Source organism: Dermochelys coriacea, chromosome 11 (genome assembly GCF_009764565.3).
Source record: "Dermochelys coriacea isolate rDerCor1 chromosome 11, rDerCor1.pri.v4, whole genome shotgun sequence".
Taxonomy (NCBI): Eukaryota; Metazoa; Chordata; order Testudines; family Dermochelyidae; genus Dermochelys; species Dermochelys coriacea.
In genome coordinates, this window is record NC_050078.2 from 57,634,850 (window position 1) to 57,650,564 (window position 15,715).

Genomic DNA, 15,715 nt, shown 5'->3' on the forward strand with positions numbered 1-15,715 from the left:
TCTCTCCATTATCCATATCCTGCTTCTCTCCAGCTATATTTTAGGTCTGATTAAGCTCCTACCCAAAAAACTGTATTGAAAATGAGTGGCTCTAATGTGCCTTCCTCTCTTGCTTTTCTCCATGACAGCTGCCATTCTCCCCCAACACTCATCCAAACAGTTCTGTAAAGACAGTTCTCCTTACCTTGTTTTGTATGGAGATCTCAGAGCCTTTGTCTGTTACAGCTGTGGCAATTCCCAGATAGCTGTTTGACCTTGCTCTAAAGATGTATCTTGAGCTGCTGCAATCTCTGTATTTTCTGCTGTTCATTGAGAATGAGAGGGGATAGATCAGTTTTCATCCAGTACCCTGTCCTTTAACAGATGGAGAAGGAAACGGCCATGAAACTCCCTAGCCAAGCCTCCCTGAATCGCTGGGAGACTAAACAACAGCTCAAACTCATCTCCAGGAAGTACCAATCTGATCTAGACAGGAAGTGATGTCATCTAACCCAGGAGCTTCCAGGCTGCCATACCACCCTGCACTTGTGAACACTACAGTTCAGACCGGATCTTCACATGCTGGAAGATGAGCCCTAAGGTTGAAGTATCTTGATCTATAAGCATCTGCATATTTCAGAAGATTTTTGAGTGGGTATAAGCAGAGGTCCTGTATGAACTGGGTCTGCACTGATTCAGTGAGGAAGATCCTTCAAATAAAATGCACATTGACTGGCTGGCTGATGGGAGACCAGTGCAGACAGGTTTTGGAATATTAATTTAAATTGTGTGCTCCAGTTCAGCTTAGCTAATAAGTCTCACCTGTCTGACACATACTGGAATGTATTATTTTGTGAGGCATATTTCCATTTCCCCCACCCTACCATGGTCTTTGAGTGGGACTAGTTTGCTTAAACACTTCATCATGGAACTCAGATTAGCAAAACCATAATTTATAGCAAAGAAATTATTCCTCTCTCTAAAGCTTCCTATACAAGTAAGTTTATGTTCTGGATCTTTGTCTCCAGTCACATCTCTCATTTGTGTTTTAGCAGCTCAAGAGGAGGGGAGTGGGTTGGAATGAGCCCTGCAAAGTGAGGAGGCATCATTATTATTGAAAGCTCAGATTGCTGTGCAAGGATTCTGCCTATTCAAGGATGGTCTTTTGGATTCCGAGGCTGGTGATGGTAAACTTGCTGAAACAGGACAGTTGTCCACTGTTGGATTCTGATGGTTACCTGACCAGTACAGGGGGGATCTCTTCTTAGCTGATGGGAACAGCTACCATTAGTAGCAGTAAAAAGAGCCCTGCGCCTGGGCACTGAGAGGACAGTGCCCTTGAGCAATTGCAGTCTTTGCCCAAGGCTCCATTGCTGGGGAGAGAGGCTGCCAGGTAGAACATCTTGCACTATTAGTACCCATGTGATTAATAGAGTTGGTTAATTCTGCCCCACCTTGGAACAAGCTACCCAAAAGGCAGCTGGTGTCCAGAGCAGGTGCTATACACACTGGGTTAAGACTTTAACTACCATTCCCTTATGGTATAGAAACAAACAATTTTCATCCACTGTTCAATTAATGAGCACTTATGAGTAGCTCAGATTCCCTCCTTAAAACTGTCTATCTTGGCTTACAGTGTAACCCAGGTACATCAGATGTGCTGTTACACACCTAATTTTAATTTAATAATTGCAGTGCTGTTTCCTAAGCTTCCTCCAGTTGTCTGATCCATTTGTTTCTGTGGGGCAAAGGCTACGCCTTCCTCTGTGGTGTGTACAGAGCCAAGCATATTGCTGGGACTTGGCAAATAACAATGATTCCACCCATTTTATAGACTTACATTTGTAGCATAATTAGGTTTATATGACAACAGCCTGGACCATTATTTTAGGGCCTGGTCCTGCCCCTATTGCTGTCAATGGGTATTTTGCCATTGACATCAGTGAAAACAGGATCAGACCCTTAGTGATTAAGCACCTGATTGGAAGCCCATTAAAGCTTCAGTAGCCTTTGGCTCAGATCCTGTTATGTTGCTGAAATTCCTAAGCAGCAGAAGTCTTCAATACAACCTTATGTTCCTCCCCCCAACCTACCACTGGTGAGCTGAGTTTCTGCACACCACATCACTTCTGAGTGGCGGGGTTAAAATGAGCTTGTGTAGGATTCTGTTCTACAGCCCTGTTCTCCTCTCAGGTCAGTATCAGTAGTGTAGTCTAACTCTGCCAACATTAGCACCAAGCTGTAGGCATAGCCTGAAACCAACCTAGCGTGGCATTGGCTGCCTTATCTCACACTATCTCTTTGATCTCATTAAGCTATGTGGCTGTTAGTGACAAAACACACTGCCCTTCATCTAAAAAGAGATGCTATGAGGTATGGTGCAGTGAGGGAAGACAGCTCCAACTGCTACCATCCAGTTTCCTTTTGTAGTGGTTGCCTCCAAGGAGCCATTGTTTTAGTGATTAGTGGGTATGGATTCTCTCTTTCATCAGGCCCTCTTTTCACAGATACAGGGCACGGGAGTGCTATGTGTACAATTGCTGTGTATAGATATTTTATCTGCTGACTTTAGTCATTAAATCTGCTTTAATTACTACAGTATTTGCAGTTTGTCATTCTAATCCATGGTACATGAAACCTATTCTTTCTTTTAAACAAGTACGCAATAAGCGCTTGTCCTGAAGTGTTTAGGACTGAGTGTGGTGAGACTTAGACGCAGTCTAAGCATAGAGTAATACTTACATGCTGTAGTGCTTTTCATCCTAACCACTAGCCTGCTACAGTAAAGCCCAGAGGATGGGGAAATGCCTTGATGTTCACTGAATAGTTTTTGCTGAATACTCCCTTCATCGTGGCGGGAGGAGCAGCATGATAGGAAGTAAGGATACCACAGCCTATCATAACTATGTAGTAAATTGATAAAGACAGACTGCAATTACCTTAATTTTACAGGAACAGTATGGTTAATGCTGTTCTTACAGACAGCACCCTGGGCTTGGGCAGGAATTCTGGTTTGTGTCTGAATCAGGAGACGGCTGCTCCTAGTACCATGGTGGGGCACTGACACTGAAGGAAGAATACCAGCTCCAGAGTCACCAACCAGCCTTTCCTGCAGGGCACAGCTATTCCCTGGCAGGCTGCCACCCTGCACTGACCTGCCACTGCCCTCTGAGCCCTGTAGCATTCTAGCAGAGATAGCTAGGATTGCACTTCTGGGCTAGGTGGTCTCCATAGTTCTGAAGGAGGAGAAGGGGGAAAAAAACAGCTTATTTCTAATTAGATACTGTCTCACAGTACACAGTTATGGGTTGGATTTCCCCCCACACTTAATGAAGGTAGGAGCACACATGCTGTTGAAAGCCATGGGATGTGTTCTTTTAACTCAGTTTTATGGCGTGGGATTTCCAAAAGCACCCAACTCTTTCTAAAAATTGTCAAATAGGACAATACGACAGCTGAGATCACTTTATTTTCCCCACTGTTGGAATTGTGGTTTTAAATTCATTGTAGTAGTTTGAGTTAAATTCAGACCTTAATTTTACCACCACCTGCTGAATATTGGTAGGAGTAGATGTACAGTGGAGTCACATCTTATGTGGGGGTTAGGTTCTAAAGTCAGCACGTAAGGCTAAAGTCACGTATCGTCAGAATTACCCTTGAAAATCCCTTAAATCGCCCATAAAGTACAGTATACTGTACATGGTTTTCTGTATACAACCCTGTACAGTAATGTATAAATGTATACACTAATGTACAGTATATAATAAAGAGTACATGTGCAAAATATAATTTTACAGTACTGTATTTTTAATTACGGGGGTAATTACAGGGGGTTGATGGCTTGATGTCGATCCAGGAGACTGAGGTGATGGAGAGTGAGTCGTAGACGAAGTGGTGGCTCTGGTTTAGCTCAAGAAGTTGATTTGCATAGGCTCATCTGCTGCTGGTTGTTTTTCCTTGAAAAACATGCTGATTGGCAACTGTCGCTTGAGTTGCTCAAACATTTCTTGATATGGTCTAAAATGTCAGTAATACTACGTGTGATTTTGAAGCTTCGTTCCATAGAGGGATGGTATTCAGAAATTAAATCATTCTTCATTGGCAGATATAGCTTCACCAGTAGCCTCCACATTGTTGAGGTTGAAGCGGTTCCTAAAACTGTTAAGCCAACCTTGGCTGGCTTTTAATTCCTTCTCCTCAGAAGGCTGTCCCTCTTCGGTGGGAGGTTTGAATAGCGTGTAGAGGCTAAGAGCCTTTTCTCGCAACGTGTTGCCATCGATAAGCACACGTTTACGGTTCACGTCTTCCAGCCATTAGGTTAATGCCTTTTCAGTCTTCACTGAAGTCTTATCACACACCTAGCTCATCACTTTAGGAGTTATTGGAGCACTTGATGCCACAGCTTGAAGAATTTCTCTCTCTCGAATCTAGATGGCACAGATGCTAGATTCGTTGTGACCATATTTACGGGCCACATTGGAGACGAACATACAGTCTCTCAATAAGTCCAACACAGCCAGTTTTTCCTCTCGCGTTGCAACAGATTGCTGTTTCTTCGGTTAAGCACCAGATGAAGTAGTTGGCTTGCATTTAGGGGCCATGTACGAAAAATACATATCTTTAAACACTAGAATCACACTCAGCGTGGCGAGATGCTCACACTATGAGAGGCACGCAGGAACTAGACCGACTGAGGGAACAGCAGATTCATGTCTCATCTCATGCTCACTCCGGGGCATACGCTCATTGAGTGGAATGGTCGATGGAAGCACCTGCGCTATTTACAGGTATCTTGTTATTTTTCTTTTTTTTTGCCGAGCGCATATAGTTGAATTCGCGTAAGTTAAATGCGCATATGATGCAACTCACCTGTACACCTTTCATTGACACTGCCGTACTGTAAATGGATAATCAGGAGAAGAACTATGAGCTGCCATGGTAAGTCGTTATAGGAAGCATGAAATTTCTACTAAACAAACATTTTCTACCTCAATAATATTTGGAAGATGGCAAAACTGAATAAAAATATGCTCACTTATAGAGCTATACAGCATTACATAGCATTAGACATTTTTAGCCCTTACTCTGGATCCATGGCCTTCAATGAAAGTACATACATGTGATAATAGCAAGCAGCTTTCTAATGGTCATTCCCAGTATTACTCAGACAGAGCACATTTGTGGTTAGGGTTTGAGGACAAGGAGTAGACACTTTTGTAAACAACCTTCTAGGGATGTCCAAGCTACCCACCACTACTGTATCTAAGCACACTCTAAGAACAAGACTATCCAGGTAATTAAGCCCAATATTGTAATAATTTATTATTTGATACAGAACGGTCTACAGTTTAATGTAAGAAAATAACTTGGGAAAGAAATGTCAGAGCTGGCAGCAACTACAGTTAAAGTTGCCTAAATTTTTTTTCAATTCTAAGCCACTTACCAATTGCTTACAACTTTGCCAACCATTTAAGATAAAGGTTTCCACCTCCGGCTGATTTTTTTTTTTTTTTTGTTTTAGCAAAAGCAGTTTGGCCATTTCTGAGAATGCAGTTAGGAAAAAAAATACATTGTTTTTCACGGGTTAAATTCTTAACAAGGTTCTCGGAGAAACTTCTGTGCATTCATGTTTTGGATCCAATTAATTCCCTGAGTACCATCTGTCCTGTGCACTGAATAAAGTTGTGGAAAAAGCAGTATCTGATCATAAAATTAGAGACTATCATACTGACACAAAAAAGGGAGCCAAATTAAGGTTACAAAGTCTAGCATTCAAGTTAGAAAACAGCAGAATTAAAGCTGACTTTTGGGGAAGAAGGTATAATATTCGGGATAATATAAATGCTGGTCAGTTATGACCTATCTTCCAAAACACAAGTCATTTGCTCTTACCTTCAGCACATCAGAAGTCCACAGATTGAGAGATTTTTTTTTTAATTGTGTTGATTAGCGAACAGCACACTTTCAATAGTAGTATGTATGTGTCATCACTTTGTCTGACCATTTGATCTCATCATCTGATCTAATATAAACAAATTATATTTTGGTTCCCCAGGAACAGAGAATTTGGCAAGACCATTGTTCCAATTTTCTTCAAGAGCTATAGCGAGTGGCTGAGATTTAATGCATGAGCCTGGTATACCACCAAACTGACTGTGTTATCTAATAGAATTCGCGTTCCCACCAAACTTCAATTAGTTGGGCCAGCTCAAAGTACTACACATACCAAAATTTAGTATTGTAATGCTACAAAGACTTTTAAAACAAATCTTACTGGAGACAAGTTTCAGAGATAGGGCTATCATCACTTCTAGCATGACGTTATTTCTCTGCAGGACAAGATCAACATATCTGACACCTGTATAATTGGAATTATCATTCTTGATTAGCAAAGCAATATACAGAATTTGCAGCACCTCTCTCTCAATTATTTAATACAGGAAGATAATGGGCTGTAGGTTACTACACCTAACAAATGTTTAGCCTACTACACAACTTAGGACTTTTTTTGTTTTTGTTGAGAATAAGTTATTTAAATGATTGTTGATTTTATAAATAACTAAAGATATTTACTAAACCAATTTACAATACTCCAGAAAATGGATACCTTTTACCGATGTGACACCGATTTAGTAATATAAGAAAATTACTTTTCTTAAACAGACATAGCTGGCGATGAAATAAAATATTTTTCTAGGAATCTTTATCATCCTTTTTAAGTACTTTAAAGTCTTGCAATTGCAGTTATTTGTAACATTAAGTTTGTCCCCCTTCTCTCTGGAAAAATTTTCCCAGGAATCCAAAGCATCTATTGTCTGGGGGTGTTTGGCTTATATCTTCCCCTGCCCCTCAAGCCCATTTCTTCAGTCTTCCCTCTCCTATATAATAGTAACAATTTTGTACAGTACATGGCAAATGTAACCAATTGCCAGAATTGAACTTGGACAGTAGCCAGTTAAATTACTTTTAAAAAATCTTCTCCAAAAAAAAAAAAAAAAAATGTGCACATTTTTAGTCCCTGAGAATTCTGTGTACCAGCACCAACTTCAGGCTTCCCAAAAACTTATCAATAACGTGCTCGACCAACATCTTAATATGTCTGGAGAATCTGCTCACAAAAGCCTGCTTGTCGAACTTTGCTTGTATCGGGGCATTTTACAGTTCTAATCTCAGGAAACAGAAAAAATAGCTCAAAAGTTCAGGAAACAAAATATATACAATAACTAGCAACTCTGATCCAATCACAACTAGATCAGTTTAGAAAAAATATGTACACATCTTTTTGATGGGTCTCTCCATTGGTGTGTAATGCATGAGATCCTCATTGCCCCAGTGGATATGACAAATGTTATTTTCCTAGCAGGCTACCTCTTCGTCATAAACAGGTGCCACAAACTCCATCATACGATTCCATATGTATACAACAGCTTTTGAGCCATTCTTAAATTTCCACTGCTCTGATAAATTAGTGACAAGTTGAAAGCAACATCTCTTCGCAAGTCTGTCTGATCAGCTTCTATTCCCTAAAAGAATTAAAAAAAATCATTTACTAGCTTGCATGGATATTATACCATGAGTTACATTAAAAAACGTAACAAAAATCAGTGCAACAACACACATGGGCAAGTTCTTTATCATCTAGGTACTCAGTTCATTCCCACCACGTTCAGATAGTTACATTGGAATTCTATATTTCTATACTAAACCTTCATAATCATGAAACAGAGAAAATGCCAGTTATATTTAATATTATTCTGGCTTTTAAAATGGATCTTATGTATGCTTCTTTATTCAGGTAGCAAAGTTCTTCAGCATCCATTTTCTTGCAGTTGCTACACCAGGCGCATAATAAAATAAACCTGACAATCATTAGCTGAGCAATTTGAGTTATACATGTTCATGAATACAGCTCAGATGACAATTAATTTAAGTGCTTTCTCTAGTGCCTCTGAAATTACACTGGGGTTATTCAATGCAAATATAAATTAGACACTCATGCACTAGTTTTATTTCTGGTTAAAACATACTAGTAATGCTGATCTGATTTTATTTTTATAGTTCAAATGTTTAACCATATGGTACCTCTAAGATGAGAGGAGGAAGCTCAAGTGCCTTTTGGTAATAATGGATTGCCATATGCACTAATCCCAGCTGATGAAGGCCACGGCCTAGGTTATAGAACGATTCTTGGCATGGTCCACGGAGGCCCAGGTACCGGTGAAGGAAAGAGAATCCCTATGCACAAAACATACATTGGAAGCTTTATTTTTTTGTAAAACAATAAGCAGCATGTTTTAAATTTGCAAAAAGAGGTTTTTGCCCATAAATATAACTGCCTAATTTAAGGCCAAATGCAAAAACAAGCCATCCACTTTTCATGATACACTAGACCAACAGAGGAGATTCTTTGTTGCCTCAGCAGCCTCACACAGTGAAGACAACAAACAGATCTTTTGATAAGCTGTGAGCAAAGTTGCTCAGAATTATTACTATTTCTATAGCACTCAACTCTGATAGATATTTACACACATGTAAGACAGGCCCACACCCTGAAGAACTTGCCATCTAAATAGTGAGACAAAAGGAAGGGGAGGAACGAAGGGATACAATGAGATTGTTTACTTAACCCCGTATCTATTACGCTTTAGAACACCACCTCTTGTCTACTATTTTTTTAAACACTTGCCCACCCCAGCCCCCTTTATCCCCATTTGAATTAGAACCTGCAGTGATGTTACACCCCACATTATTTATGGAAATATGCTTATAATATGGATATAGCATAACTGAGATATACTTTATGCAAAGTGGATCTTATAAGGTATCATCAGAAATAATTATAATTTACTCAATGTGATTATCCAATGTATATGCATGTATCATTTCTGTATCTAAAGTTAGGAATATTGACTATGTAACAATTACAACTGTGTGTGTAGTTGGGAGACACCCACCAGACAATAGCCCATCAACCTTGATGGGCCATTAGGAAGAAACAAGACTTTTGAAGATACAAATCTCTCTCCTTCCTGAGAAGCTTCCTGGGACTAGCTGTGACACTACTAGGTTAGGTGGTCCTGTCACCTGGTACTAAACACCATCTTGGACTTCTAAAAGGAGGGGGAGGTCAAGACTGGGAAACAAAAGATTCCCGCCTTATGTAAGGCTGGGGATTAAGTTGATCTTGGTTTACTCTTGGTTCACTCTTCACTTACTTTTTGAAACGAGTTTCTTTAAAATCTTAAGCTTAGTATGTGTGTTTTGTTTTATTTGCTTAGTAATCTGCTTTGTTCTGTTTGCTATCCCTTATAATCACTTAAAATTTTACCTTTTATAGTTAATAAACTTATTTCTTGTTTATAACATAATCCAGTTTATGCAGTTTGTATCTGGGGAGGCCAAGAAGCTGTGCATCTCTCTCTCCACATTGAGGGAGAGGGTGAATTTTTATGAGCTTGCGCTATGCAGATCTTTCTATATAGCACAAGACGATATTATCTTGGGTGTACTCTCCAGAGAGAAGCTGCACTTGAGTGCTGGGCAATTTCCTAGTTGAATCTTCCCATAGAGAGCTGTTTGCAGACTCTGCAACACAGCCAATAAAAAAAATTAAAAGGGCAGGAACAAACAGCTCAGGGTAAAGTAATGAACAATTCACGTATCCTAAATAAAAAGACAAAGGGTCTAATCATGCTTCTACTGAGCCAATGAGAGTTTTCCCACAGGAACCCAACTCTGGCAGAACTAGAACTTGCGGTTTAGCCATTAGACCAGTGTTTTTCAAAGTTCGGGTCGCAACTCAATACTGGGTCGCAGCATGTAAGGCACTGGGTCGCCTTGCTTAGCACCCAGGGCTGTGGTCAGCACAGGGATGTTAGAAGTCCCGTCAGCGGTGCTGCCCAGCTAAGGCAGGCTAGTGCCTACTTGTTCCGACACTGCACCCCGGAAGCGGCCAGCAGCGGGTCCAGCTTCTAGGCAGGGGGGCCATGGGGCTCCACACGCTGCCCCCGGCCCTAAGCACCAGGTAATTCCCCTTGCTCTCCCTCCTATCCCTCTGCTCCCGATTCAGAAGGATCTACTGCCCCCATCCCTACCACCACCTCTGCGGCTGACTGGCTATGTAGCTTTGGTAAAGTCATTCAACCTCTGGGCCTCAGTTTCTCATCTATAAAATGAGAGATGATACACCTGCCTGCCTCTCTCCCTCTCAGGGTTTCTGTGAGCATTCATTAGCTAATGTCTATACAGTGCTACAAAGGTGATGGTGTTAGGACCAGAGTCACCTCCCAAAGAGAACACATTCAACACAACCATTTTAAGATTAAAACCCACCAAAATATTTCTCTTTTTCAATTGAAAGAGTCTTGGGAAAAATCAAATTGGGTTCAGCAGGAGGCAAAAAATGGAACACAAATTACTGTACAGTAATGACAAGGGTCATATCTCATTTTGATGTCACACAGTAATGTGCAGCCTCTTCTGTAACCAGGGGGCTTGATTTCTACAGCTACTATTGATAATCAGAGAAGAGAGCTCATTCAACAGTAAGGAATTAGCTCAGACTCTTAACAGCTGATGATGATAATTAGAGTCACCACTATGTCGCTGTCTGGGTGAACTACTGAACAAACAAACCAGAAGTAAGCAAAGATTAAAAACCCTCAACATAGGTGAACACAAAATGAGAAAAGCAGAGACAAAAAGGAAGGCATCTTTGGAGGGTGACATTTTTCAAGTATATTCTCTGGAGACTGTCAGTAAAAGAGATAGGAAGGAAGAATTATTACACAGGAAAAAGTAGTTAAACCTATTTAAAATTATGCCAAAGTGTGCAAACTTGAATGCCTAAAGCTAGGTATCTACATAAGTGCTCTGATTTTAGGGTTGCTCAGCACCTGCAACTCCTACTGAAATTAAAGGGAGCTGCAAGTGCTCAGCACTTCTAAAAATCAGGCCCCGTATTTAAATGCCTAACTCCATGCCCCCAAACTGGAATATGTTGGCCCTAGCTCTTTGCCTCATTTGGTTCACTGAAAGGTATGGGGAGGAGAGTAGAGGGAATAATAATAATAATAATAATAATAAAAAAGAACCCTGGAATTTCCAAGGAAGGGATTTGAAATAATGAAGAAAATCAGGATTGTGCCAGTACCAGAAATGGGCCTGATCCACACGCTTCAGATCCAGTGTGGGGCTGTTCAGCCCCAACTTTCTGGCAGGTGAGGACACGAAGAAATGGAACTGGTTGAATGTGGAAAAAGATAGGGTAGGTTGTGCTGGAGCTGCAATCCAAGAAGAGAGTCTGTGGGCCTTGCAAATCCAGGAATCAGTGTAAACCTTCAAAGGTAATTAACCTAAATTTGAATGCAGGCATCCAGGAGAAATCAACAGAAAGGACAGTGATGTTGCATTAGCACTTTCAATGTGTATCATATTTTAAAAACAGACAGTAGCTGAAATCTCTTCAGAAAAAGAGTATAGGTTGGAATTTGACTTATAAGGTTGAAAATGCAGATGCAAATTAGTTTGTTACTTTTTTTAATTAAATCAATGCCATTTTCTTCAGGGGCTTAGGTTAAAAAAATGAAATTTCATAGGCTATTTGCCCATAGTGATCTTATGCATAGCTGATTATCCACACATACTTTCCTGTACAAAACTTGCAAGCTAGTTATACAACCGAGCAGAGCCATTGCAGTATATCAAAAGTTAAATCACTAATACCATTATACCATGGTCCCTAATGCCTTCAGGGTAAAGAGCACAAGATTTCCTCAATTGTACCATTACAGACCAGCCCAAAACCATTCACAGGGCCCAACGTTGCCTCAGTGGGAATTGAGGGCACTCGGCATCTTGTGAGCTCAGCCCTTAACAAGTTACTAGGGATTGCTCACTGATTAACGCTCCTCCATGCATTACACACGAGTCTCAATGTGCTCAGTGAAGAAATTATTATTTGACTCTCAGTCCTACTGTACAGTTGGTAGAGCTGTCAAACTATTTATTATGCTCTCTAAGAATTAGCCCGTTTTTGTTAATGAATCATTCATGAATCAATCCAGAATGATGATCTTCCTATGATTTTCCCTTCGTTTGTAGGTTTTCAGCAAATATTTTGGACAAAATTTTCAACCTATGGTTATTTGTGAACTCTTTGCTTCAGCTACATTATTCATGGTTAGTCATCTAAGCCATTTGGTGGTGTTTCTGTTCCCTGTTTGGGTAAGGGACTCATGTTTTTAAAAACCAGAGTAGTGAATGCTTCACTTCCAGCACAAGGGTCAGATGAATAAACATCCATACTTCAGCTAGTGAAGCTGAAATTATTTATATTTTCATGAATATATGGCAGCTGCCTAAATATATGCAAATAATTAAAGATTCCCCAACCCACAACAAAATGAACTGAATTGCTTTTATTCACAAAGGGGAGATTTTCAAGAACTGAAGTGACTTAGGAGCACAAGCTGATTGTCACTGGGACATGTGCTCCTAAAGTACTTGGAGGGTTTTGAAAATCCTACCCTAAATCTATTTTTTAAATGTAAATCAGCTCTAACAGTGTGTCAGAGCTGTAAGTGTGAGCCATGACAGAACTAAATGACAGCATGTGCTATGCACAAAGGAGAACAAAATAACTCACCTGTACAAGAAGAGCATGTCTTTTTAACACATACTTCTGAGATGCCATGTGGATGAAAGTTAAGCCTATGCAAAGGCTGTACAGAGGTTCATCTGGCTTGGTACGGAAGGCTTGCACATATTGTCCTAGGAGAAACAGGAGTAAATGATCTGATACACTCTCTCTTAAACTGGGTTTCATTTTTTTCAAAAAACCTAACACTTTTTTGGAAGTGTGAACTGAAAAAAGGAAGGAAATAAGAAAGAGAATCAGATTTCAAAATGACTGCATCAAAATAGGAAAGAGGGAGAATATGAGTTGCAGCAGTTCTCATGTTTTCAGCAGCTCTCAGATACCACACTTAAACATATCAGAATAAAAACAAAGATTTATTAGGAGGGGGAAAAAGAGGGTCTTGTTGGGGTTGTAGCTCAGAGTGGCAAGGTGCAACAGCAACAATATCTTTTGAAACATCATGAGTAAATTCTTTAGACTTTTGGTGTATACTACTTTCTAATGTATTTTCTTTTGAGAGACCTGGGGCAGATCCTCAACTGGTATAAATTGTCATAGTTTAACTTATGTCAATGGACCTTTTACACCAGTTGAGGTTCTGCCCCCTTGCTTTTGCACCATGGTGATGAACTGGTTGCTTCTAGCATATTAAAAACAAAACAACTAAAGATCTAGGCCTCTCCTGCATATTTATTTTAAAGCCCAGTTAATGCTCTTTAGAGGAAAGACTATCATAATTCAGAACATGGTCAGTGTTTCTGATTGAGTGCCTTGTGGTTACTTGACAAGAAAAACATTTTATTTTCCTATTGTCTTGTTATAAAGAAAATGCCACTTTCTAATGGAACACAAATTTTAATTTCAAAAGATTCATTATGCATATTTTCTTTTTCTTGAATATTAGTGCTGAGATAGATGTCAAACAGTCAGCCTTGCGAAGAAGAAGAAGAAGGGGTGAAATATTGAAGTCAATGGCAAAACTCCCATGGACTTCAACAGGACAAGGATCTCACCCAAGACTTTTGAAAGAGTAGGTGATTTTGGGTGCCCAACTTGAGATACTTTAAAGACACCTGATTTTCAGAGAGTGGGTGCTCAGCAATTCCTGAAAGTCAGACCCGTTTGAAGTCTCTCAAGTTAGACATCCAAAAATGGAGGCACTCAAAATCAATAGTTACTTTGAAAATTTTGGCTGCCTTCTATGGTTATCCACAATACAGGTAAGACATGGATAGTGGCAATGCAGACCCCCCCACTTGACCACCTCCAGTGTGCCTCAACACTAACCGGAGGTACTACTCTTAAGAGTGGGAGGATGGGTTCAAGCTCCAGGACCAGCCAGTCCTTGGTCACTCCCCTAAGAGTTACAAAAGGAGTGAAACAGGATGCTGATTTTTTTTTTCCCCCTAATGTGGCCTCATATCCATTCAGAACTGTGCTGAGACCTCCAACTGATTTCACAACTTTGGACTTTGAGTGGTTGCTATCAGAACCTGCCCAATTCCTCTGCCCTAATCAATATACAGAGACTGGCAAAATGGCGACTTCTTGTTTATTTTAATTATATTGTTGGTAACTTGCTCTTCTCTGACACAGCATAGGCTGATGACAATTTCTTAATTAACCCTGCAATATTCCTTTGAACAAACACATAAAACTTCACATTTGCCATATACCGCTGATAAAATGGGCCTGTTTCTTTCTTAGTGAAATCATTTAATTATCTTTCTTGCAGGTTAGTTAGAAAACTTCTAAATCACGTATACCATATATATTTTAAACCAAACACTGAAACATTGCCAGTCCATTCAGTAATGCTCAGAGATTCTGTTACCAAACGGTTAAATAGTATGAAAATGCCTATTCACAATAAAAACCGTACCTCATTTATTGAAGCAGGAAATAAATACTCTGATTTTTTTCCTACCTTAAGGGCACATTCACTCTACTTTGAAAAAAATATACTCAAAATATGAGAAATTTAATGATAAAAATAAGTACAGGAGAGTAACATTTCACACCCCTAAAGGTTATACTTGTTGATATTAGTACAATATAATGATGGCCTTACCGAGAGCATGCTTGAAACTACCAGATACAAATGCATTATGCCCATTTAGGACACACAGTGCATGATTATCAGGATTTTTCAGCATTAATCGAAGACAAAAGCGATGATGTCGTACGTCCTGAGAATGCATGGTGACTTGATTGAAGATGTTCCAGAGTTGAGGTTTATTAACATTTTCCATTAACATTATCCTAAAACATGAGCAAAAAACATTTATTGAATATATTGTATGTAAATATGCAATAAATCAGGGAGTGAACAGTCTGTAGGGGAAGCCACAGGAGCTACAATTTACTTTAAGACTATTCTTTCCCTTTGGACTTCCCAGAAATAAACGTTAGATCAGTCAAAGAGACAAACTTGGGATAAGAAAGCTTGTAAAGTACTTTCATAATGTACATCAAGATGACCAAATAGCTGCATTGCACACAGAGCTAGCTATTGTATTACACTGCTTTGCAAGTAAAGGACAACAAAGAGCCCCTTTATTTCAGTCAATGAATCTGCTTTTAAGGCAAATTTAAAGTAAACTGTATTCTGTTTCTTTTAGAAACAAAAGATCAGCCCAATGGCAATTCAGAAATTAACTATTTTACATCAACAGCAAATGTTCTCAGCAATGTAACTACAACGTCAATGAAAATCATTATACAGACCATTAAAAAACACAATGTTGTGATCAGCTACAGTCCAACACTTCTCACCTGATATAGTTGTAACCTTTTCTGAAGTTCTTGTCCAGAATTGCAGCTGAAAGACCAAAGTACTCCAACTCTTTGCGCTTTTGCCTATCATCATAAAATGAATAATATTCCAGTGAGGAATCCACCAGCAGCTCTGCCTCCTTGTATCGGAAAAGGTCACACAAAGAGTATATGGCTTTCAGGAGGAGGTTCCACCAGTCATCTTTTGTCAGTACACTTGTGAGCACAGCAAATATTGCTAAAATATTAATAAAGCCAATCAGTCACAGAAATTAAAGCCTTAAAGGGCTAAAGACTCTCTCTCTCTCTCTCACACACACA

General features: G+C 39.7%; 2 protein-coding genes across 14 annotated transcripts in view; one reads left to right on the forward strand and one right to left on the reverse strand.

Annotated features, from left to right (window-relative positions):
* CCDC150 (coiled-coil domain containing 150) overlaps positions 1-2,572 on the forward strand; it is a 47,480-nt gene extending 44,908 nt beyond the window's left edge. For all 9 annotated transcript variants that reach the window (XM_038421488.2, XM_043505503.1, XM_043505504.1 and 6 more), the window contains one exon: positions 364-2,572. In XM_038421488.2, the coding sequence (XP_038277416.1) occupies positions 364-480 (117 nt within the window). In that variant the 3' untranslated portion in view covers positions 481-2,572. The remainder of the gene's footprint in view (positions 1-363) is intronic.
* Positions 2,573-3,765: 1,193 nt separating this feature from the next.
* The window catches only part of GTF3C3 (general transcription factor IIIC subunit 3), a 28,373-nt gene continuing 16,423 nt past the window's right edge, over positions 3,766-15,715 (reverse strand). Inside the window, exons 15-19 of one of the 5 annotated variants that reach the window (XM_038421489.2) lie at positions 15,395-15,632; positions 14,691-14,881; positions 12,626-12,750; positions 8,062-8,214; positions 3,766-7,502 (exon numbers count right to left, since the gene is read on the reverse strand). In XM_038421489.2, the coding sequence (XP_038277417.1) occupies positions 7,380-7,502; positions 8,062-8,214; positions 12,626-12,750; positions 14,691-14,881; positions 15,395-15,632 (830 nt within the window). In that variant the 3' untranslated portion in view covers positions 3,766-7,379. Of the gene's footprint in view, positions 7,503-8,061; positions 8,216-8,356; positions 8,545-11,131; positions 11,334-12,625; positions 12,751-14,690; positions 14,882-15,394; positions 15,694-15,715 lie in introns of those variants that run through there. The other 4 variants (XR_005295559.2, XM_043505519.1, XM_043505520.1 and 1 more) reach the window with 4 other exon arrangements.